General features: G+C 37.3%; 5 protein-coding genes across 10 annotated transcripts in view; 3 read left to right on the forward strand and 2 right to left on the reverse strand.

Annotated features, from left to right (window-relative positions):
• LOC107608643 (ferritin-4, chloroplastic) overlaps window positions 1-4,505 on the forward strand; it is a 10,342-nt gene extending 5,837 nt beyond the window's left edge. Inside the window, exon 7 of the mRNA XM_021107259.1 lies at window positions 4,164-4,505. Within this exon, the coding sequence (XP_020962918.1) occupies window positions 4,164-4,490 (327 nt within the window). The 3' untranslated portion in view covers window positions 4,491-4,505. The remainder of the gene's footprint in view (window positions 1-4,163) is intronic.
• LOC107608640 (probable methyltransferase PMT23) lies at window positions 7,488-11,062 on the forward strand. 4 transcript variants are annotated; one of them, XM_016310368.2, is made up of 8 exons: window positions 7,488-8,056; window positions 8,465-8,614; window positions 8,894-9,164; window positions 9,235-9,345; window positions 9,518-9,689; window positions 9,783-10,034; window positions 10,236-10,430; window positions 10,576-11,062. In XM_016310368.2, exons 1-8 carry the CDS (start codon window positions 7,580-7,582, stop codon window positions 10,769-10,771), a joined length of 1,824 nt encoding a protein of 607 aa, XP_016165854.1. In that variant the 5' UTR covers window positions 7,488-7,579; the 3' UTR covers window positions 10,772-11,062. The 4 variants fall into 4 exon arrangements, with proteins under 4 accessions (XP_016165854.1, XP_016165855.1, XP_016165856.1 ...); XM_016310369.2 differs by having other exon boundaries at window positions 10,236-10,502; window positions 10,576-10,987; XM_016310370.2 differs by lacking the exon at window positions 10,576-11,062 and having other exon boundaries at window positions 10,128-10,376.
• On the reverse strand, window positions 11,038-13,266 carry LOC107608639 (peptide-N4-(N-acetyl-beta-glucosaminyl)asparagine amidase A). The gene is made up of 2 exons (XM_016310367.2): window positions 11,805-13,266; window positions 11,038-11,686 (listed from the first exon to the last, which is right to left on the reverse strand). The coding sequence occupies exons 1-2, from the start codon at window positions 13,095-13,097 to the stop codon at window positions 11,138-11,140; spliced, it is 1,842 nt and encodes a 613-aa protein (XP_016165853.1). The 5' UTR covers window positions 13,098-13,266; the 3' UTR covers window positions 11,038-11,137.
• Window positions 14,795-16,993, reverse strand: LOC107608641 (serine/threonine-protein phosphatase 6 regulatory ankyrin repeat subunit B; the record flags this gene model as incomplete). Its single annotated transcript, XM_016310371.2, is given in 2 exon segments — window positions 14,795-15,352; window positions 16,310-16,993. Coding segments are annotated over 2 exon segments (1,116 nt in total), but the record flags the coding sequence as incomplete, so codon positions are not given.
• On the forward strand, window positions 16,980-23,032 carry LOC107608120 (sister chromatid cohesion 1 protein 1). Of its 3 annotated transcripts, XM_021107262.1 has the most exons (21): window positions 16,980-17,624; window positions 17,869-17,937; window positions 18,049-18,107; window positions 18,317-18,361; window positions 18,452-18,471; window positions 18,568-18,644; window positions 18,822-18,939; window positions 19,130-19,211; window positions 19,281-19,359; window positions 19,605-19,717; window positions 20,004-20,080; window positions 20,169-20,321; window positions 20,466-20,631; window positions 20,789-20,868; window positions 20,966-21,125; window positions 21,243-21,300; window positions 21,458-21,621; window positions 21,734-21,815; window positions 21,908-22,020; window positions 22,139-22,226; window positions 22,846-23,032. In XM_021107262.1, the coding sequence occupies exons 1-20, from the start codon at window positions 17,572-17,574 to the stop codon at window positions 22,219-22,221; spliced, it is 1,851 nt and encodes a 616-aa protein (XP_020962921.1). In that variant the 5' UTR covers window positions 16,980-17,571; the 3' UTR covers window positions 22,222-22,226; window positions 22,846-23,032. The 3 variants fall into 3 exon arrangements, with proteins under 3 accessions (XP_020962921.1, XP_016165492.1, XP_016165494.1); XM_016310006.2 differs by lacking the exon at window positions 22,846-23,032 and having other exon boundaries at window positions 22,139-22,693; XM_016310008.2 differs by lacking the exon at window positions 22,846-23,032 and having other exon boundaries at window positions 19,605-19,702; window positions 22,139-22,693.

A 23,891-nucleotide genomic window follows, 5' to 3' on the forward strand; every position in this document is an offset into this window, starting at 1 on the left:
GTTCTACTCGTTTTTTAATATCCCTTTATTTTTATCAAATTATTATAATTCTAAAATTTTTTAGAAATATTGTGAGGCTTGCTTTTGCATGCAAGCCTCTTGATCCCCCTTCAATATATATATGGTAAATTAAAAACAAAAAGTAAAAATAGCATGTCACTTATTCAAAAAAAAAATTATTCTAGAAAACTTTTATCCGGATAGATGATGATTATGTTTTTGTACATTTAATTAAAAAGGTCAATCTATTTTGTAGTAATATTTTTATTTTGTTGTAATTTAATTATTGTTATTATTAATTTAAACATAATTATTATTGTTAATTTAAATATTATTATTATTCATTACTATTATTATTACTATTGTAGTTATAATTATTTATTATTAGTGTTATTATAACTATTATTTGCCTTTATTATTATTATTCATCACTATTTATTTCACGTGTATTAGGTGAGAAATAGCCAACTACTTTATTTTATGTGCGCTTCATTTTTCATGGGTCAGAGTGTCTGTTCATTATCAGCCATAAAAGAATTGGTGTGCATTTTTATTTAGCCAACTGTCACGGTAAATTTTAGAAGGTTATATTTAATATTATTTGTATAATTTTTTGGAGTGTTTGAGAATGCTCTAGATGATTCCGGAACGTTCTAAAATGTCCTAGAAGGTCTCGAAAATACCCTAAAAAGTTCTAGAAGACTCTGGAATGTCATAGAGTAATCTAGAAGAGTGTGGATGTATATAGGAGTATGAAGAGTAGTATGGAAGAATCTAGAAGTATTTAAAAAATTGTAATAGGATAGATATTTGTAATGAAGGTTCTAGATAATTAATATGGACCGTTAATTAGATTTAATCCTAACCATCAATTATGGAGGTGGACGGCTATAAATAGGAGGTGAGAGTTAGTGTGAATCGTGTGAGAGTCACTTGTAACAAACACTTGAGTAATAAAGTGTTCTTTCCACCAAAGCTTCCTTTCTCTTGTATTCTCTTGTGTTCTTAGCTTTCTTGCTAAGTATTGAGGATTAGGCTGACTTTGTCTTAGCTCAAGAGGTTGAGTGAGTCTGAGTGCCGGCACGGTAGCGTTGGAGTGTGTCCAAGGCCATGACAATTTGGTATCAGAGCAAGGTTCGAGAGGGAGCACAAGTGGTTTGTGGGTATGGCTTCTAGTGTAACCATGGAGCATGTTGAGTCTCAAAGAGGAAGGGATGCTATTCCTTCTCAATGGGGAGGCAGGAAGACCCGTTCTTCAAGTGAGCCTAGAGGTAAGGACTCTAACTTCTTAGAAGAGAGAATTTCTATGTTGGAGAATGTTCTATCCTTTATGGATGCGCGCTTCCAAAGGATAGAACATGACAAGGAGACCATCGAGACTTACGTGTTAGGAGAACTAGATGCTTTCAAAGAAAGCATGCTCCAAATCAAAGAGAAGTTTGAGAATTCCTTGAAGTTATTTGAGGAAGTTCGAGTTTGGTTCGAGGAGGCAAAATCTCGACCAACCATTATAAGGGAAACGACAAAGATTGATCTTCCAAAGTCAAAGGAGTTTAAGGGTGTGAGGGACACTCGAGAGGTACTTTGAAGGCCAAGGGGTGGTCGAAGAAGCAATAAAGGTACGCACTGCAGCTCTCTACCTTTCTGATAATGCTATTTTGTGGTGGAGGAGAAAATGCGTAAATATGGAGAATGGTACTTGCAACATAGCCACATGGGAAAGTTTCAAAAGGGAGTTGAAAAGGCAATTCTTCCCTGAGAATGTGGTGTATGAAGCAAGGAAGAAATTGAGGGAGTTGAATCACAAGAGTACAATTAGCAACTACGTAAAGGAGTTCACTACTCTCACGCTTCAAATCTCCAACTTAGCACCAGAGGATGTATTGTTCTTCTTCATTGATGGACTCCAACCTTGGGCAAAGCAAGAACTACAAAGAAGGAATGTTAAGGATATCGATGAGGCCATCGTGGTGGCCGAATCACTCACTGAGTATCATAGGGGAGACTCTAAACCCAAGTCTTCCTCCAAGCCTAGTTCTACTAAAGGTGGGGGAGACAATGAGAAGAGTTTCTCAACCGAGAAGGAAGGAAAATACTCTTCAAAGAAAGAGTACGAGGAAAAGAAAAAGGCTTTCGTACCCAAAGGAAGATGCTTCGTATGCAAGGGACCACACCAAATGAAGGACTGTCACAATCTAGGGACTCTGATATCTATCGCCGATGAATGAGAGGCCCAAAATCAAGTAAATGAGTGTGTTGGATCTATCCAACTCATGAATGCTATGAAGGGCAAAGAGGTAAGCACCGCAGAAAGAAAGGCTTGATGTATGTCAAGACCTTTATCAATGAAAAATCCGTCATGACTATGATCGACACTGGTGCTACACACAACTTCATTACGCCTGATGAAGCGAATAGGCTTGGGTTGAAGATCACCAAAAAGAATGGTTGGTTCAAACCCATTAATACCAAGGGTGAACCCCTTAAGGGAGTAATAAAAGGGGTTGAGATGACTCTTGATTCTTGGAAGGGTCTTGTGGATTTCTCAGTAGCACCCACGGACGATTTTAAAATAGTCATCGGGTTTGATTTGCAAAGGAAGGCAAATATAATACATATGCCATACTATGATATAGTATGTGTCATGGAGAAAGGGTCTCCATGCATGGTCCCTATAGTTTCTAAAGTTGGAGGACCATCGATGCTCTCTGCTATACAACTCAAGAAAGAGTTCAAGAAGGGAGAGATTACATATTTGGCTCTATTACAAGAGGAGTCAACCCTTGAAAGAGAAGACGTTCCTCCCGAAATTAAGAAAGTCCTTGAAGAAAATAAAGATGTGATTACCTCCCGAGTTGCCAAAATAACTACCACCTAAGAGGAAGGTGGACCACAAGATTGAATTGGAGTCAGGAGCAAAGCCGCCTGCCTCAACACCTTATAGGATAGCACCACCAGAACTTGAGGAGTTGAAGAAGCAACTCAAGGATTTGCTAGATGCTGGGTTCATCCGTCCATCGAAGGCATCTTATGGCGCACCAGTCTTGTTCCAAAAGAAGCATGATGGTTCGTTGAGACTATGCATCGACTATCGAGTACTTAACAAGGTAACCACAAGAACAAATACCTTATTCCTTTGATAGCCGATTTGTTTGATCAACTTGGTAGAGCCAAGTGGTTCTCAAAATTTGATTTGAGGTCAGGATATCACCAAGTGAGGATTGCCGATGGTGATGAGCCTAAGAGCACGTGTGTCATGAGGTATGGATCGTATGAGTGGTTGGTAATGCCTTTTGGCTTGACCAATGCTCCTGCGACCTTCTGTACCTTGATGAACGAGATCTTTCGACCTTACCTTGATCGGTTTGTAGTGGTCTACTTGGATGACATTGTTGTCTACAACAATACCTTGGAGGAACATGTAGAACACTTACGAACCGTGTTTAAGATCTTGCGAGAGAATAACCTATATGTGAAGGAGAAAAAGTGTTCCTTTGTAAGGGGACGAAGTCCACTTCTTGGGACACATCATTAAAGATGGAACTCTCTGCATGGATCAAGGAAAGGTGAAGGCTATTAAAGAATGGGAGCCTCCAAACAAGGTATCTGAATTGAGGTCATTCCTTGGGTTGGCTAATTACTATCGAAGATTTATCAAGAGATACTCCACCAAGGCTGCACCATTAACTGATCTTCTCAAAAAGAATCACTCTTGGGAATGGTCAAAGGAGTGTCAAAAGGCCTTTGATGAGTTGAAGACTGCTATCACAGAAGGACCAGTACTAGCACTGCCTGACTACTCGAAGGTGTTTGAAGTCCACACTGATGCTTCTGACTATGCTATTGGAGGGGTTTTAGTGCAAGAAGGACATCCTATTGCCTTTGAAAGTCACAAGTTGAATGATACAGAGAGGCGATACACCGTCCAAGAGAAGGAGATGACTGCAGTGGTACATTGTCTAAGAACTTGGCGTCACTACTTGCTTGGTTCACACTTCATTGTCAAGACAAACAATGTGGCTACAAGCTACTTTCAAACTCAAAAGAAGTTAAGCCCCAAATAAGTTAGGTGGCAAGATTTTTTAGCTGAGATTGATTTCGAATTTGAATACAAGCCTGGCAAGACTAATGTGGTAGTAGATGTCCTGAGCCGCAAAGCTAAGTTGGAAGCCATTTATGTGGTCGAAGGAGATATTTTGCATATCATCAAGGAAAGGTTGCATCATGAAGACCAAGATGAACTGAGTAGAGGTGACTCAAGTCGTGCTCCGCCCGTGGTGATTAGATCCTTTGATAAAAAAATCGAAGAGATCTTAGCTAATCGCATCGTGCAACAAAGAGGAGTACCACCATGTATTCAATACTTGATCAAGTGGAAAGGACTCCCGATAACTGAAGCTAGCTGGGAAGCTCGTGAAGATCTGTGGCAATTCCAAGAACACCTAGAGCGCTATCATGAACAGAACGTGATGAGGACATCTGCGCATTAGGTGGGGGAGAATGTCACGGTAAATTTTTGAAGGTTATATTTAACAGTGTTTGTATAATTTTTTTGAGTGTTTGAGAATGCTCTAGATGGTTTCGGAACGTTCTAGAATGTCCTAGAAGGTCTCGGAATACCCTAGAAGGTCTCGGAATACCCTAGAATGTTCTAGAAGACTCTAGAAGGTCATAGAGTATTCTACAAGAGTGTGGATGTATATAGGAATATGAAGAGTAGTATGGAAGAATCTAAAAGTATTTAAAAAGTTGTCGTAGGATAGATATTTGTAATGAAGGTTCTAGATAATTAATATGGAAAGTTGATTAGATTTAATCCTAACCATCCATTAAGGAGGTGGATGGCTATAAATAGGAGGTGAGAGTTAGTGTGAATCGTGTGTGAGTCACTTGTAAGTTGTAACAAACACTTGAGTAATAAAGTGTTCTTTCCACCAAAGTTTCATTTCTCTTGTATTCTCTTATGTTCTTAGCTTTCTTACTAAGTATTGAGGGTTAGGCTGACTTGGTCTTAACTAAAGAGGTTGAGTAAGTATGACTGCCGACACGGTAGCGTTAGAGTGTGTCCAAGATCGTGACACAACACTAATAATAAAATGACTCTACGCATCTTAGTGACCATTTTCTGCAAATATTTTTATATATTTATTTGTATAAAAAAAACCTCTCAATAACGCATAAAAAAAGACTAGCTCAATTCAAAGCTATGTAACAACTAACAATTCATACAAGCAACAAAAAAGTAATAACATTTAATAGTAGTTAGCTTATTAGTTAAATTTTCGGTTTGAATTTTGCTTTGTGTATGGAGTAATTTATTAACCAATAATAAACCCTTAAATGGAGAGGACGGATTAGTACTTGACCTGTCGAATTAAAAAATACAATAAAAAATCATAAAAATATTATAAATATCTTTTCTTTAGATTTGAAGATAATTAAATTCTTACCTTTTTTTATTTTTACCAATTTTTTCGCCAATTTGATCCTACTCTGCGATAAAATATTATTTATAATAAGCTCAATGGTTTGGAATATTTTTTTGTGAATATTTATAGAAAAAATAATAGAGGTAATGATTGTCTTAGACAGGCGCAAAAGTTTAGATGTAGAATTAGAATTATAATTTTAGGAAATAGCTCAAAGAGAAATTGTGAGCATCCTTTTCTATTATGGAAAAGGAATTTTCTTGTCCCATCTAGTTTGTAATTAGATCTTTCTTTTTGAAACTTTAGCTCCGTCTCAATAAAATATAGAGAAAATTTCACTTTTTTTTTTGCGAGATGTTAAAATGACACTTTCTTTCTTTCTATTTTATAAATGTACATTCTCATCTCTTTTAACTTTTAAAAAACCTCCTCTTTAATTTATTTTAAATTTTTTGTGCTAACTAATATTAACTTTATCTATTTTTTAAGAAAAAATAAATTATTTTTTGAAAAAATACCTATTAGCAAAAATTTTATTTTTTATCGTTAAATTTTGCTTATTAGTAAGTAAAATTTAATGATAAAAAATAAAATTTTTATTAATAGGTATTTTTTTTAAAAATAATTTATTTTTTCTTAAAAAATGGATAAAATTAACATTAGTTAACACAAAAAGTTTAAAATGGATTAAAGAGGAAGTTTTTTAAAAGTTAGAAGGAAGAAGAATGTACATTTATAAAATATAGAGGAGAGATAAATGTCATTTTAGCATCTCGCATGAGAGGAGAGTGTAATTTTCTCTAAAATATAATACTAATAATAAGCTCAACGGTGGGCATATCGTGTGAGATTGCTAGAGGTTTCATGCCTTATTAACTTATAACTTATAAGCCTTTCGGGAGCCACCTTTTACATAAATTGGCAATCTCCATAAAAAGCAAATTTCTATTTTGAGAATCTCTTCAAAACCTTATCGATTATCCTTCCTTCCAAGTTCTAATCATGTCATCGACCCTAGTGCTCAGCTGAGAAGAAATATAGTTTTCTCTTTTTATAAATTCAAACCCAGATAACCAAAACACTACCCTGTGATCGGCCATTAATGATCACTACTGGCATGGCATGCATTCATGATGAACATTGAATAATGCCTATTTTATTACATAGTAATTCACAGCTGTGCATCGATCAGGAAGAGGAGTTCATTAGCAAAATATGTATGCACCTGTCACATTTGTAATTGTAAAACTTATAGTAACTCAGAGGCACATTATGTAACCTCTACTCAACACATTTAATTAGATCTATCTAACTATATATATTATTTCCTATGGGTTTAGAATCATAATTTGTATCCGATACAAGTACATCAATAAGTTTGTAAGACTCGTAAATTAACCCAAGTTTGGCAACTGGTTGATAAACCAAGTTTGAAGTACGAAAACTAAATGTTATGTTTAATTTTAACCCATAACAAATTATTAACAATAATACAAACAAAACAGTATTATTTTAAACATGTTATACATATCTTCAATGTATTACATGGATATGGACTATATTTTTTGTATGTCGTGGAAAACAATCTCATTTGAAACATTTTGTAGATTATAAAAAGTAGTTATTACACGTGTTAGCTTTCTAAGTTTTTTTTGTAATTTTTTTTATTTTTTTGCATTTTTTCATGATTGTCTTTCGACTTTTTGCAGATCGTGAAAAGTTAAACTAACTCATATATTTGTACATCGTTGATCACCCATTTTAATGAATTATACCGGTTAAAAAACATTTAAAATTTAATTTCAGAAAAACTGTAATGTATTTTTGTTGAACAAAGTACTGACTTTTTATTTTTAACATAGTACTAAAAAAAAGCTGAGTATGTTTGACTCTGTAGGTTGTCATTATCAGAGGTTGGGTGGGAGGGTTGAAGAAGTACAGTGTACAATTGTACATACATAAATACGTAACAAGATACTAGAATTAAATGTGTGTGTCAGTGGTTACTTTTGTTCTTGTCCCAATCACCATCCATATTTACCCTCTTTGTCTCTTTCTATTACAAATTGGTGCCTGGTGCCTCCCTTCCTTCCTTCATTGACACTCATTTCCAGATTCACATCACAATTGTGTTACCAAATCAAACATAAATGGGAATTATAGGTGAAGAGTTCTTCAAGGAGAGAAAATACCCCTTCATCTTAACTCTCTTGGGATTGTTCTTTTTCGTCGGTGTCCTCATTTTCACTAACACAACCAACACCACCATCTCCACCTTCAACCCTTTTGTTCTCTCCTCCAATAATGTCCAAAACCAACCACCATCTCTACTTGACCCTCTCCCTGCACCCCAACATGATCATCATGCACCTCCTCCTGCAATTACTAATCAAAGCCAACAACAGCAAGAGAAAGAGGCTGTTCTTATTGATTGGAAGCTTTGTAAGGGACCTTTGGCGGTGGATTATATACCCTGTTTGGATAATTGGGAAGCCATTAAGGCCCTCAAGTCAAGGAAGCACATGGAACACAGGGAGAGGCATTGCCCTCAGAACAGTCTCAAGTGTTTGCTGCCACTTCCCAAAGGGTATAGATTTCCAGTTCCGTGGCCTAAGAGCAGGGACATGGTGAGATTGATAGTTCGGTAAGAGGGAATTTTTTTGTGATTTGTAATTTGATTTCTGTTGAAGGATGTATCAATCTCATGTTGATAAAATTAGTACTTATCTGGTATACTTGAGTTGCCTCAAATGAATGTTTCTTTCACTAATTTGTTACATTGAAAAATCAATATATCTAGACATATGTTTTGTTCATAGTTCATACATTACAAAAGTAGTTAAAACGGAAGTTATGTTGAAAGGGATATAGCAGAATGGTTTTTAAGGGCAGTGAGCACATGGTGTTGTTGCTGTGATTACTCACATGTTTAATCTCTTTTGAAAGTGGTGATACTGTTAGTTAAACATCTGATTCTTACTTTTAAGTTTTATCTAGTCATGGTTATAGGAGTTTCATGTTACTGTTGTTTTCAGATTTGGTATGATAATGTCCCTCATCCAAAGCTAGTTGAGTACAAGAAGGACCAGCACTGGGTGGTGAAGTCCGGCGAATATCTTGTCTTTCCAGGTGGTGGTACTCAATTTAAAGATGGAGTTGATCATTACATTCAGTTCATGGAGGAGGTACACTCTCATGTGCTCTCAAATTATTTACCTTAGATTTGAGCATATTAATTCGGATAGGAGCTAAATGTGTATAGAATAAGAGAATAGTTAGGCTTATAACCTTTGTTTTTGGCTATAGTATAGATAGATATCGTGTTTTGTTGATTCTCTTTAAGATTCATGAAACTCATCTATGATCTGATTTTATTTCTATTTCTTAATTAAATGTTACCTTAATATAACTAGATCTTGATTTAGTTTCTTGAAGGCTTACTACATTTTGTGATTTTTCACCAGACATTACCCAAAATTCAATGGGGAAAGCATATCAGGGTTGTTCTAGACGTTGGCTGTGGTGTTGCTAGCTTTGGTGGTTATCTGCTGGACAAAAATGTCATTACCATGTCATTTGCTCCAAAGGATGAACATGAAGCTCAGATACAGTTTGCTTTGGAGCGAGGAATTCCTGCAACTCTTTCTGTCATTGGAACACAAAAGTTGACTTTTCCTGATAGTGCTTTTGACATGATCCATTGTGCACGGTGCAGGGTTCATTGGGAAGCAGATGGTAATTCCTTCTTGCCTAGCCTTCTATAATATCTGTTAGAACTGTTAACTAATCTGGTTTACATGTTTAGGTGGGAAACCACTATACGAACTCAATAGGATTCTCAGACCAGGAGGCTTCTTTGCATGGTCTGCAACTCCAGTTTATCGCGACAACGAAAAGGATCAGCAAATATGGAGTGGTTAGTCTTTTTCTCTCGCTCTCCCTCTTTATTTATTCGAATACATCTATGTCAGTATCTCTTTGTTTTCTCTCTAGTCAAAGTTGTTTTTACCGGTGAAGAATAAAGCTTTAGTCCTAAAAGCAGTTAGAATTCTTTTTTCTAATGTATTTGTTGTCCTTGCTTTGTGCAGTGATGGTGGAAATAACCAAAGCTATGTGCTGGTCGGTTGTGGCTAATGGTCGTGATTCAGCTGGAATCGGGCTTGTTATCTACCAGAAGCCCACCTCTTCTTCCTGCTATGAGAATCGCAAAGAGAAAATTCCTCCTTTATGCGAAAATAAGGACTCAAAAAATAGTTCATGGTAACTTTTTTTTGTTTCCATCTAGTTTATGTCATATTCCTATGTCACTTAATTTTCTGTCCTTGCTGACTCTCTCTGCATGAGCATATTTAGGTATGCCAAACTTGATAGTTGCCTGACTCCTCTCTCAGTCGATGGTATGGGCGAACTGCAGAGCTGGCCCATGCCTTGGCCCCAGAGACTTAACAGTAAGCCTCCGAGCTTACTTGACTCGGATGCTACTGACGAGTTTTACAAGGACAGCAAACTCTGGTCTCAATTAGTTTCAGATGTTTATGCAGAAGGTCTTTCAATAAAATGGTCAAGTATACGAAATGTAATGGACATGAATGCTGGTTATGCAGGGTAAAGCATATTTAATTAAAGATTAGTTGTTTTTTTCTTGCTTTGGTCCCTTTTCATTTATTAGTGACTTAGTACAATATATGCAATTTTCAGGCCTAGACAGATCCATATTGTTGATTCCTTTGACTGTTATTTGCATCAATACAATTTTGTCAGTGACTAATCCAAGTTTCTTTGAAGCTGATAAGCATTTTATTTCAGATTTGCCTCTGCACTCATTGATCTACCAGTGTGGGTGATGAATGTGGTACCGATTGACGTGTGGGATACTCTTTCAGTTATATACGACAGAGGGTTAATAGGAATGTATCATGATTGGTGCGAATCCTTCAACACTTATCCTCGCACGTATGATCTCCTCCATTCTAGTTTTCTCTTCCAATATGTTGAGAAAAGGTATGCTTGTTGGAGAAACCAAAACCTATGAGACAAATGTTCTTTCTGCTATTGTCATCTTTCTAGAACTCAGTGAGTTTAGTTCTATATCCTATAGCATAGCTGTGTTAATATATTTGATCCTGACAATTGTCAATCTTGTCAGATGCGATATTGTGGATGTGGTTGCGGAGATTGATCGCATATTGAGACCGGATGGATATTTGGTGGTTCGTGATTCTCTGGAGATTCTAAACAAACTGACCCCAGTATTGCATTCGCTTCACTGGTCTGTATCATTGCATCAAAATCAGTTTCTTGTTGGTAAGAAGAGTTTCTGGCGCCCCACGGCTTTTGAATAGGGTTTGGTTGCTGCTTCTCAGGCTTGTTTTTCAACCTCACAACCAATTATGAGTGTAAGAAATTCGCTGACAACTGAATTTATTTATAGTCAATATAGAGAAGGATACCCCAAATTTATTTGCAGTATGATTATCTTTTGATGTAAACTTGAGTACTTTGTTCACATATACATCACAGGTTTTCCAGGTTCAGTAAAATTAAGTTCATAGAGGGAACTTGGGTTTTGCTCTTTGTAACATCCTGTAACAGGGGCATGAGAACAATATACAAGTTAAGATTCATAATCATAATTCATAAGATGCTCAATATTGTGACCAAAAACAATAAAATAGAAGCTACACAAAGAGGTAGCACGGCAGCAAAAATTAAATAACAAAATTTTCACATTTAACACTTGACTCGTCTCTAATAAGCCTTCCATTAGCCGCAGCAACATCGCGAGAGTAACAATTAAACCTATCAATATAGCTATAATTCTGTTTGGTGTTTGCTTGACCTGACAGAACATTGTGACCCTTAACATCCATCCACCCTTTTGAATCTTGCTTATTTTCAATCGACCTTGAAATGCACGAACTAACATAGCTTTGCTCAAGAGTATGAGAAACATTGGTGACAAGCCTGTAACTTTTCTCATCTTCAGCGTCGTCATCGTCGTCATCAGTATCATCATCCCCAAACAAAATCGGCTCGGTCCATGTGATGACCCTCAGAGGGTACTTCCGCTTAACCTTGAGCTTCGCGATCATCTCGCCATGGCTGTTCTTTACCTTCACCTTCGTCTTTGCCTTGAACTTGTGCTTCACCATCTTGTATGTCCCGTCCTCTTGGAACTTCATGAAGTTCCTTAGCGTGAACATTTGTGAGATACTAGTAGTCACATTCCCTGCACTTGAAGTAACCCACCCTGTCACCTGCAACACAAGTAACAAACTCACTAAAATTCTAACTAACATGCCAGCTGTATAACTAACTCAACTAACTGTTGTAAGTTCTAACTAACATGCTAGTTGTATAACTAACTGTAACTACCATAGTTTCCTTCTCTGCTTCAACCTCAAACTCGCCATTGAGCCCTAGAAACTCTTCTTGCCGTTCGATGTTCGTTTCAGGGCTCCGTCGAGCGGGGTAGCTCGCCTGAACCACTTTAGATGCATGATCCAACCAAACATGGAGATTCGCGTTCAATAGCCAATATGAAATGCCCTGAGACACTCCTAATGCGAACTTGTGTTCCTTCCCGTCGAGAAGCTTCCCCAAATACGGGGTAATGTCGATGTCGTACGAAGGGAGATTGAAGGCGCCGATCGCCACCACCGGCGCCCACGACAGTGGGTTGATGCCGCCGGTGAAGATCACCGGAAAAGGAACCTCCCACGCGACAATATCGCCGTCAATCGTCACGAAAACTTCCCTGTAAGGACCGTTACCGCGCTCCGTCGCTAAACCGTTAGAAATGATGTACGAATTCGGCGGATTCGTGTACCAGAATTCATCGTTTCCGTGAAACGACACGTATAGTTCAAGAACCACACGGTGCGTGTTCCGCGGAATTCGAATCTTTCTGGAATGCAAGTCCCTTTCGTTCTCCACCTTGAACCAAAACCCCCGCTCACCGTCGTCGGCGATCGGAATAATCAAATCTGCCGGCGATTCGTCTACGTCCAAAGAAATCACTGGATTGCGATTCATGAGAGATCTGGACCTTCGATTGGAAGTGAGTCCTTCACCGCCGCATGGCCTAAACGGAACCTTAACGGAGTTTGCATTGTAGTAGAGAAACGTAACCGTGACGTGGTAAACGCCGGTGAATTCGTTGTTAATTATGTTCTCGAGCATCATGGTGAGTTCGAGATCGGACCTGGCAAGGAGTGAAGAGTACCTGGTGATGTCCTTGCGGACGTTCCAGAAGATTCCGGATGCGGTTGGCTCGGCGGTGCTTGTGCGGAAGAGCTCGGCGCCGCCGAGCCAGATGGCAGCGATGCGGTCGTACTGGTCGCCGCGAGAGGAGGCGTGGAAGTGAAGGAGGACGCGGGACCAAGGGGGAGGGCAGCGTGGTGGAGGGGAGTAAGGAGTGGAGTACGGTGGAGAGTTGATGGTGTCGCCGAAGGAGTGGTGGAGGACCCTGTGGGAGCATGATGGGGTTGGGTCCAAAGACGGCGGAGGGTAGTTGACTTCGACGTATTCTCTGCTGCCGAGGCCGCGGTGGAGGGAGGCGGAGAGGGTAAAACGGTCTTCGTGGGTGATGCGTGAGACTGTGGCTGAAGTTGAGGGTGGGTACGTGAGTAGTAGAAGGAGGAAGAGGAAACAAAGGAAGGTGCCCATGTTCGTTACTCGTTACTCACTAGGTTTGGTTGGCCGTTGGAAGGGACTGTTTTTAGTGCTTAACACTCACAGCAAACTAGAAACTAAAAGGGTAATAAATGCTACCTGGGTACTATTGGAGTAAGTTCTTGTTCTTTAATCCCATTTTTGTTAGACTGAACTTTCAAATTAAATTTGATTATACCAACGCAAGTTGGTACAGATGGATGAGGATCTGTGTCCCTTAGCCATCTCTCCCGGATTCGATACTCACTTGAGGATGGAAATGGAGCTTGCTTGCTTGGGAGGGTCGCTAACTTTGTGTGCCTCTTCAGTATCCAATGAATTAGTCATTGGACTTCCGACCTGATGGATACCTTGTGCAGACCAAAAAAAAAAAATTTGATTATACACATATTGGGACAAAGTTTAACTCCACATTATGATACAAGTAACTCTTTTCAACCATGTTATAGGGGTGCACATGGGTCGGGTGAAATCGGGTTTGATGTGACCCAGACCCGACCCGAAGTATACACTGGGTCTATTTATTAGACCCGAACCCGACCCTAGACCCGATGAAACCAATACACTTTCGGGTCGTGTTCATAGAAATTTTTTTAATTCTTTTAATAAAACCAAAATCCTCTTCTTCAGAATAAGAAGGAGAAAAATGAGTTGAATTTACTTGAATTACACATTGTTTTTATAAATCAATAGAGTTGTTAATTATTAATTAATTACTATAGATTACACTCTTCATTACAAATTAATAAAAAAGTCGTTTAATTTTTTTTTTAAAGAGAGAGTATAAATGATCATCAATACAAAATAAAACTATGTTATTGTTGTTTAAGAGCTCTCAAATTCGTACTTCATTAGGAAAACCAAACAATTATATGAAGGTGAAAACTCAGGTAAAGTCGACTTCAAGTGAAGTTGATATCTGAGAGTCGTTAGATGAAAATTTTATCAAATTAGTCAAATCCATTTTATCAAATTAGTCAAATCATCTAACGGCTCTTAAGTATCAACTTTACGTAAAGTCGACTGCACCTGAGTTTTCACCTTATATGAATGATTGGTTCATGGTACTTTTCACTTTCTTTTTAATGGAGGCTGTTAATTTAGATTATCAATGGGGATACGTGGGAAAATTAGAGACAAGAAATAGTTCAGGATAGTATCATCAGCATCACCTAATTATTTGGATGAGTTATGTATTGATTAATTTACAAGTAAAGAGATGGCTTCGTGTATATAATTGAATAAAGCTGAGACAGGAAATTTCTTAATTGATATGTTGCTCACAGAAGTCGTATAATTTTGTTGTACAGGTATACCTCTTGTTGGATTTTTCTTGTTATCAGTATCTTCTATCAGCAGCTTAATGAATAGTGCACCGTAATCAATCAAAGTAAATTATTACTATAAATTCGTGTAATTTTCACATGAAATGTAGCATAAGGTCCATGGAATTTCCCTTCCCACAAGCAGGTAGAGGAATCTCTAATAAACGAAGCAGCAATTTGCCCGAGGAGCATATTTCCGTTTGGGAAACTTCTTACGAGGAAACATTCTACAGATTAAGGCATTAAATGCTACTGCAACCCTTTAAGGTCCCACACGCTTTTTCTCCATCCATTAAGATGCAATTTACACGATTTTAGATTCATCAGCATGTCAATGAAGTAACAGAAAACATGTTTATTCTAGACTAAAAGAAAATCCACCATAAATAATAAGAAACAAGGAGATATTGATAATTTACATTTATATGGTCATCTGTATCTCATAGTTTGCTCACATTGATTTCAGTATTGATGAGTGCTGACAAACACACTTTAAGATGAAACAATAGGAAGAGAAGAAGGTAATGCTCCCATACTACTAAGCAACTCACATATATCGTCATAACCCCATACTCTCGCCATGTACAAAGGGGTGGCACCCCTCTTGTTCATAGCATTAACGTTTACACCCTTGTCCACCAAAACTCGAACTGTCTCTATATTGCCACCCTCGACTGCCATGTGCAGCGGCACGTGACCTTCCTCGTCCTGACACTCCAACTCCGTCCCTGCTTCGCTTAGCATTAGCACCACATCCTTGTGCCCCTTGAAAGCCGCGGCATGAAGCGCAGTCAAACCATACTGGTCACGGTAGCTCACAACCCCGCCACCTCTCTTCATTAGAGTCTCAAGTTGCCTCACATCTCCACGCCTCGCAGCCTCAAATACTGCTTCTCCTTGTTCCTCATCATTCACCACATCTTTCTAAGCACAAGATTTCATCACCAAGAAAAATTATAAAGTCTTAGCTACTCATAGTCTCTTGTATGATTATTATCATGGGAAATTCTTAACTAGACATCTATGACAAAAGTAAACCACGAATTCAATTCATCTCTACAATGAAAATTTACCAATATGTGAAGATAAAGGAGTTGGTTTTAGTAGAATTGCAGGTGATGCCATATTCTATGTGTAAATTCCTAATTTATATGACACGAACACTTGAAATGCGACATCTATCTAGTCCATATATCTAATAAGAGGAAGTATAGGGAGCCAATGGAGTATCTATACAATGTTTATAATGGGGTAATGTTCGATTGAGTAGGATATCAGATATCTATTATTTCTGGTACCTGGATGGTTATTCTAGATAGTATGAGTATATTGTGTTTGAGAAATTCATTTTTTAACTCATATTGGGCCAAATAAATAGCCTATTGTACACATTGTACAAATACTCCATTGGCTCCTAGCAGCACTCATCTAATAATAGCTTAACCAACAATTAAGAAAAAAATGCAATGCATGATCAATTATTGTTGTTTTTTTTTGGGTAAAATATTGTTGTTGATATTTTGTCACACTTGGCTAATTATTTCTTTTTTTTTTAACAACGGGGCTTAAAGCCCAAGACTAAGAAACGGATATAATATGGTAACCCTTCTGGAATCATCACACTTGGCTAATAAAAAATAACGTGTGTGTTTCCAATCTATAGTTTTGGGCTTCACTGTGGACAGTTAGACAAATCATGGAATATAAGTATTACACATCTTCTTTAAACCAAAAAAAAAAAAGTATTACACATCTTTTAAAAATTTAACCTTACGCCAAAAGAATTATAAGTAGCTAGTTATGGGCTCACAACAAGACAAAATTTTACGTCAAAAACATAAGACAAAAATTGAAAGAAAGCAAAGAGATGCGAGAACTCACATGCGTTTCGTCAGGACCAATGTTCCCGTCCACCACGTGTACATCATCAGAGCCGTTGACGTTATCTGATCCAACAGCTTCCTGGATCCTCAGCCCAGCCTCAAGCAGCAAATGAACCATGTCCTCCGGGTCGGCCAACTCGGTGGCAACTCGGAGCAGCGACTCAGCTTCACTTGGCGTCAAATCCGCGAGTACCGAACGCTGCCGTTTCAACAAGTTCCTAACAGTATCCAAGTCCCCGCGCGAAACCGCCTCGCGGAGGAGCACGGGCCCAACGAACGCTACCTTGAGCTTGATGTCCAGAGTGGAGAACCCTTTTGGGCGAGAGGCGAACCATGAGTTGATCGAGTCGGGGCGAGTGGAACCGGACGAGTTGGAAATGAACTCAGCTGTTTTTATGAGGAATCGGTCTGAGGGGGAGCGTGGATAGGCGCGTGGGATTTGAGACTGGGGTTTGAGGATGATTTGGAAGGTTGCGGAGGAGAGTGGAGCGATTAGTCCACTCGGAGGGTTAACCAGAAACTTGTTGGGTGAAGACGTTTGAACCTTGAATGCCACGGGTAAGTTCGAGCAAACGGACCTCAGTGTCACCGTGGTTCGGCATTTGCAGTTCAAAGCGAACTCAATCCGAACCTCTGGCTCGGACACTTCCACCAACCTCTCCATCTCATCAAACCCAACAAACTTTTCCTCACACACTTAACTATAACCAATTCTCAGATACATTGTTATAGCGAGTGAGAGAGAGGGGGTTGAGGGGGAGAACATGGCAGTCACGTGAGTCTAACGTGACTACGACAAAATTTTATTTATTTTTTAAAATTTATTAACGGTTTTGAGTCCTAACGGATTCAACATTTGGTTGTGGTGCGAAATTGGTTGATTACATCAACGACCAAGCGAGTGTAAAACACTCGCCATGATGAGGCTCCACGTGAATCAGCAAAGCAATAGATGTATAACGCGTGGATAATCAGTAAACTGTTCTCGCGTGACTATTATGTGCATCACTGTTTGCTACGTTCTTCTTCTGCATACCCGCGCTTGTTGCCTGCATTGCAATTGCAATTGGCGGGTTTAAAGTAGACAGAACAAGAGAGTAGAGAGAGAGAGCTTCGTTTTCATCACTCACAATTCACACGCTTCTCTTCTTGATTTGCATCTTTTGAAATCACTCACAAAACACTGCACAGAGTTCTTGTTGCTATTTTACAGTCACAGCCACAGATAGAGTTGATCTATCTCTTGGTGACTTCTTCAATATGTTTTACTCTCATCAGCTTCTTGCACGAAAAGCTCCACTCGGCCAAATATGGTACTCGTAACATTTTTTGTTTTCATCAATGTGCTCTTCTTCCTAAATTTAGCTGAGTTTCATTTTGATTTCAAATTTTGGTCAACATTTCCATATCTCTGTTGAGGAAGTTTGAATTTCAAACTCTGAATGTGAGGATTCAAAAGTTTATATAAAATCATTTTAAACAGTGATAGTATATTTTTTTTCCTCTCTGAAATCATAAGAATTGTAATCTCTGTGTTCCTCTCGCTGCTTGATGAAGGATGGCCGCTACAATGCACGCGAAAATCAACAGAAGGAAACTAGATAAGCTCAACATCATTAAGATCTGGTAACGATTTTCTTATATATAGTTCTTCTTCGTTCAGTGTAGCTGCTTCTTTTTTTTTTCCAAATCAAATTTCTCAGCAACTTGATACCGTTTCATGTTGCTTGTTCACAGCGAAGAGATTTTGAACCCATCGGTTCCCATGGCTCTGAGACTCTCTGGTATTCTCATGGGTAACGGCTCTCTCCGATCCTCCATTCTCTTCAATTTCCTTTTCCAATTTCAGTTAGTAGTAGTGAATATTAGATAGATTATGCAGCTCTATTTTCTTATTGTTTCGTTTTCTTTCAATTTCTCTCGAATTTATGTTTCCAAGTTCAGCTAGTCGAAATATATTAGATGGATTATGCATATCTGTTTATTGATTGCGTTTTTCCACCAGGAGGAGTAGTGATTGTCTACGAGAGAAAAGTGAAGCTCCTTTATGGTAAGTTCTGAATCCTTTACAGAAGTTCCATATCAGTGCATAACAATTTTCCAAGAAATTTCTGAACTCACTCTCTAATATTTCATGTAGATGACGTTACCCGTTTTCTGGTACGAAGATCTACTACTACTTTTTGCTACGTTTAATATTCCTTCAGTTTCTAGTTTTTCCTCTAATAAATTGGTTTCAATTCCTGTTTGTTTCAGGCTGAGATCAATGAAGCATGGAAAGTAAAGAGTGTACCACATCCTACAGTACTTCCCAAAGGAAAATCTAAAGCCAAGTTACCTAACATTAACACTTGCTTATTACTTTACATATTTTAAGTTCTTATCGCTTATGAATAATTTGTGTTTCTTTTTAGTAAAAAAATATGTAATTATAGAGTTGGATCATACTATTTGCATTGCTTCTGAAATTTCACGCTGTTCTATATTAACCATTTTCTTTTATTTGATAGGAAAGAGGCTGTTACTCTACCTGAGATCGAAGATATGAATATAGCAGATGTTGAGTCCCTTCAGTTTTCCAACACAGCCACCACAATGGGGTTCCAGCCTGCTGCCTATTTTACTATGGTATGTGTCAAGTCTCTTCATTATAAACAAAATCGATATAGCCATTAATTAATCATGTTCAACTAGTGTTATCAACCAAATTATAATTATTTTTTTTTTTAAATTGTTTTTACATAAAAGGGTCAATAAATTATGTTAAGGATGAACGATATTTTCAGCTTGTGTAAGCATTAAATTTTGTCCATTGCAGCGGCTTGACAATGTTGATGAAACAGCATATTTTGATGATGGATCTAGGGGGGAGGAAGCTCAATCCGAACATCTCCATCAAGGTTTTCTTGATTTTATTATCCATATACGTGTTGTGAATGTGTCCCTTTGCTGACTCTTATCATTCTCAGCTGATGCAGAGAATATTACCTTATTTGAACGTAACGATACGTTCAATGATAATATGAATCCATTCAATCGCTTTGAAAGGTTGGTTTTGCTTCTATCATCTTGTTTATTTAGACTTGCTTTCTGTTTTTTAACAGCATGTCATATGGTATTTGTAGCTTGAAAATCTATATTAAGTCAAAATTGGTTTGCTGTTTAAATTATTTCACTTCCCTCATAATTCATAAATGATCTCTGAATTATGATATCTCAATATCAGTGTCTTGAATCTTGAATATATGATTTATTGTCATCTTATGTGTTTTATTTTGTCAACACTACCTCAGGTTCGACATCAAAGACGACGAGGAAACACAGGTAAACGGAACTTCAGGAGGTTTCACTCAAATTCCAACCATGCTTGTACCCTCCCCACCCCATCAAGGTGAGCCAACAAGAGGTGTGTGTGAACAATTTCTTTCACTGTAAACACAAAGATCTTAAAACAGTGCAGTTGTTTCAGAACCATGCTATAGTTCAAAATATTGTTTGGATAGAAAAACATTAATTCTTCTGCCAAATTTCAGGGACATTGTTATATATGATGCTGTCTCTTTCCTTCAATATGTTTTACCTTACATTGTTGAAGTACTGCTAACATTTGCTGCTTATGAAAACTAAATACTGCTAACGTAAAAAAGTAAAACAAGAAAGAGAAGTACATGCTGATGTATAACAATCTGCAGATGATGTAATTCATGACCAACAGCACGCAGGAGACACGATCATCCAGCAATGTGACGTAGGCAGGGGAGATAGACAGGTAGCATAACTTTTCTGACACAACGGATATCAATATATCATGCTTCATAGAATAGAAAATGACCAATCTTTGAAGCGTAATGCAACAGGAACGTGGAAGGCCAGGCCCAACAAAAAGGAAAAGAAGACAACCAGTGGGAACTGCAATGGATTACGAGCAAACCATAATTCCTGTTCATATATACCAGCACTGGCTTCAAAATGCTTCTGATCTTGTTTCAAAAAGAGGAAGAAAGAGAAAGGTATTCAATCAATATCCAGAATGCATGCAATCCATGCATTTAAAAGATATATGCATATATATGTTTAGTACTTTAATGTCAACTGGTTATTTACTTATTTAGCACAATTATAAACTTAGTTTTATACTGCTACTTCTGTTGCAGCGTACTGATATCATGTCTTCAACAAAGATATCTAACCTCATGAAGCTACCACCTCTTGTGCTTATTGGTGATTTATTTACAAGTGAAAATAGAGATGTATATTATCCAGCACCTATACTTGATTTATGGAATAAGAGCATTCAACCACCCAAACATTCACCATCAGGTCGGTATAGAGTCTTTTTATTCCTCTTTGGGAAGTGTGGCTTTAAAATGGTACTAATTGGTATTTAGAAATTACCCAATGCTCAATTTTAAACATAATAAAAGTGGAAAAGAAAACAAAATAAAAAACAAGGTAATAAACATCACATCCTATGTAGAAAGGACTTCAGCATCCAATCCTTCAGTGCCATCTTCTTCATCGCCTCCAGGAGTACTTAATGAAGATTTCGTGGGATATGTGAGTCACGTGTATAATTATTCTAGTTTTCCTTTCCGTGTGTTTGAAGGATATCGATAACACTAATTCATTTTGGATAAAATGTTTATATATGTAGGCTTATGAAGATTTAGACAATATGCCACAGAATCAACCAGTCTCAGTTGAGAAGCAGCGTGTTCGACAACCGAAAACCCCCCCAGATGTACAGATAGTTAACCTTGGAAATGGTGTGAGCGCTCCTGAAGTTACTTCAATGCTACCATCAGGGAAATCTGGTACAATTCATCTTTATTTGGCTATTTGATCTTCTTTTTCTCCAAGTCAATTCTTCAGGTGTATACCTGTGATTAAGAGAAAATGTGCGGTAATTGTTCCTTTATGTGAATTTGTAGGAGATGGCAATAATTCCAATCTAAGATCAGATTCGGAACCAGACTACAATTCAAGAAGGTAGTTGTATGACAGAAACTAACCTTTGTGAAATGCAAATTAAGCCTTCAACTTTCAAGGATTGGCCATTCCATCTTGACATATGATGAAAATAGGATGAGAGTTATGGTCTAGCAGAAAATGCTTGGTTGATTAATGATTTGGAAACCATTAACAGAGACAAAAGGAAAAAAAATTCATCATCTGGAAACAGCAGCAGAGGCCTTGAAGCAGTAGAGAAGAAAGGATATTTCCACCGCAGCGGAGGCCTTGAAGCATTAGAGGAGAAAGTAGCTTTCCACATATCTAGGCGTTCTGGAAAGAGTCCCACACCAGATCAAGGTAGTTAATTTAGTTGTTATATATTCTCTAAATGTTGTGATAGGTAAAAGGTACTATTCTCTTGTGCTATTGATCAACTTAAGAATGATCAGCCTTATAAGTTTCTTTTCAGAACTAATTGTGGAGACAGGACCCACGCAAACACAAGTAAAAATGAATCATCCCAGTGACAAGATGACAGATTCTATCCAAGTGTACGAATCTCAATGGAATTTTGCTGATTTCCATAATAAAAGCAATTTTCAGTTACAATAACCACTATTTCTTTACTTTTGAATGTGAACAGGCATTTGAGAGCACATTTCAGCACATCTGGAGCTCCTCATGCTGAATCCCTTAATATCCTGGCTGCTGGAATGGATAGGAAAAAAGCAGCGCTACTCTTCTATTCGACTTGTGGTATTTATTCATTTGCGTCTCACATATACGCGACATACACGCACGCGTACACAAATATATATAAAAACACTTCATAATGTCCTTCTAATATCTGCGTTTGTTAACCTTTTGTGCATAGTTCTTGCTTCCCGTGATGCCATTAGAGTTCAGCAAAAGGTGTCTTATGGAGAAATTCTCATCTCTAGAGGATCAAAAATGTGATCAAGGTTTTGTTTCCTCCTCAATTATGCATACTTATTCCTCCCTTAAAGTCTTAAGCAGCATTACAAAAGTTTTTGTTTTCTTTAAGAGCAAACAAGTGGTGTAGGTGTTTAAATTAGGAAACTATAAGCAGCTCTTATATGCCGTTATTAGTTACCACACATGCTTTATGCTTTAAAAATTACATTAAGAATCTTTTTATTAGATATGATTTATACTCTTAAACTAATCATTTTCTAATTTTCCAAAACTTTTTATGTTTTCAAGCCATAGCAATACATTTGAATAAATATATATTGGAAGTTAGAAAGATAATTAAGAATGTATTTAGAGGGATCATTTTGTTTTTCGTTCTTTATTAGTATACGATCACAGCCTTAGGAATCTAATTGTGGAAAAAGTGAAAAACACACATTTGTATTTCGGACTGTTTGGAAAGGTGTAATGAAATTTACATGGGATTATTATGAAATCCATCCCTCTCCCTCTTTTCTTTAAATTTCCACATGCATAAGCATACAACACATCCATACTTCATCTTAGACGTTATTAGTGCGAGAAAAACAAATGCAATTATGTTAATTTTATTAGTATTTATTGGAAGTCATATTACATATGTTTTAGATTAGAAGGATGAGAGAACCATTGGTGAATCGTTCAGCACTCAGCACTATGAGAAACAAATTCTTTTGGGCTGAAATAGAAGATGGCCTTTTTGGACGGTGTTAAATAGAGGAATGAGAAACAAACACTAATAAACTGCCGAACGTATGGATCCAAAAAGTGGAACGCCTTTTCAGCTAGATGCAGATAATAAATTTAATTTATTATTATATTTATATTAATTTAAAAAATTAAATCATTTTAATCATTAGAATTACAACAATGTGCCATAAGTGAGAATAAAATGAAAACGTATGAGATCCGGCAGAAAAGAGAGAGAGAGATTGGTGCTTCATTCTTTCTTTGATTCGATTCGACATGAATTGATTTGTATGGCCGGAGCCGGACTATCAATTTATTTTTCTGGGTTTTAAACTTTTTATAGTTTGCCGTATAATTTCTACCAAAAAAGAAGTTTGCTTTATAATGTAATGTAACTTGAAGCTTAATAGTTAATACAGTTGATTGCACTGGCTTCTGGGTCTGGCCATGCCGACACGGACACCGTAATTTCCAGACATGCACAACTCAAATACATGTATGCTATCATTACAAGTTAATAGCACGTGTCTAGTGGCATGCACGAGATAGGAGTGTCAAACTCTGAATTATAATTGTTATTGCAACTTAAAGAAAGAAGTGTAGTCAATAACTGTTTCTTGAAAAATCAATGAAGAGCAGTGCTGGTCACACCTTATTATATTTATTATAGTATAGGAAACGTTGGTTTGACACAAATTCAGAAGCATTCAAATGACAAATGCAGTGGCATTTCAATAATGAATAATCAATCAATACGTAATAATAAAAAATACAGTGGCTATTGGCATTTAGGTTTGCACCGCGAATAGAAATAGAAAAATAAAGTCGCACCGCATATTGAGGAAATAGTTCTATCACTTAGTTGTTTGCGTTTTTCAGATAAAAATATATATTTTTTAAATAAATATTTATTCTATTTAATTAATTGTTTATTTATACTTTTGAAAAAAAGTGAAACTAAAAAG

This window comes from Arachis ipaensis, chromosome B07 (assembly GCF_000816755.2).
Source record: "Arachis ipaensis cultivar K30076 chromosome B07, Araip1.1, whole genome shotgun sequence".
Classification (NCBI taxonomy): domain Eukaryota; kingdom Viridiplantae; phylum Streptophyta; class Magnoliopsida; order Fabales; family Fabaceae; genus Arachis; species Arachis ipaensis.

Excerpts from the sequence above, each read along its gene's own strand:
- LOC107608640 (XM_016310368.2), top strand. The coding sequence starts at position 7,580 with ATGGGAATTATAGGTGAAGAGTTCTTCAAGGAGAGAAAATACCCCTTC. Across the intron at positions 9,165-9,234 it reads GGTTCATTGGGAAGCAGATG|GTGGGAAACCACTATACGAA; the intron begins GTAATTCCTTCT and ends TTACATGTTTAG. Across the intron at positions 9,346-9,517 it reads GGATCAGCAAATATGGAGTG|TGATGGTGGAAATAACCAAA; the intron begins GTTAGTCTTTTT and ends TGCTTTGTGCAG.
- LOC107608120 (XM_021107262.1), top strand. The coding sequence starts at position 17,572 with ATGTTTTACTCTCATCAGCTTCTTGCACGAAAAGCTCCACTCGGCCAA. Across the intron at positions 18,645-18,821 it reads AAAGGAAAATCTAAAGCCAA|GAAAGAGGCTGTTACTCTAC; the intron begins GTTACCTAACAT and ends TTTATTTGATAG. Across the intron at positions 21,622-21,733 it reads GAGTCCCACACCAGATCAAG|AACTAATTGTGGAGACAGGA; the intron begins GTAGTTAATTTA and ends GTTTCTTTTCAG.
- LOC107608639 (XM_016310367.2), bottom strand. The coding sequence starts at position 13,097 with ATGGGCACCTTCCTTTGTTTCCTCTTCCTCCTTCTACTACTCACGTAC. Across the intron at positions 11,687-11,804 it reads AAGCAGAGAAGGAAACTATG|GTGACAGGGTGGGTTACTTC; the intron begins GTAGTTACAGTT and ends CTTGTGTTGCAG.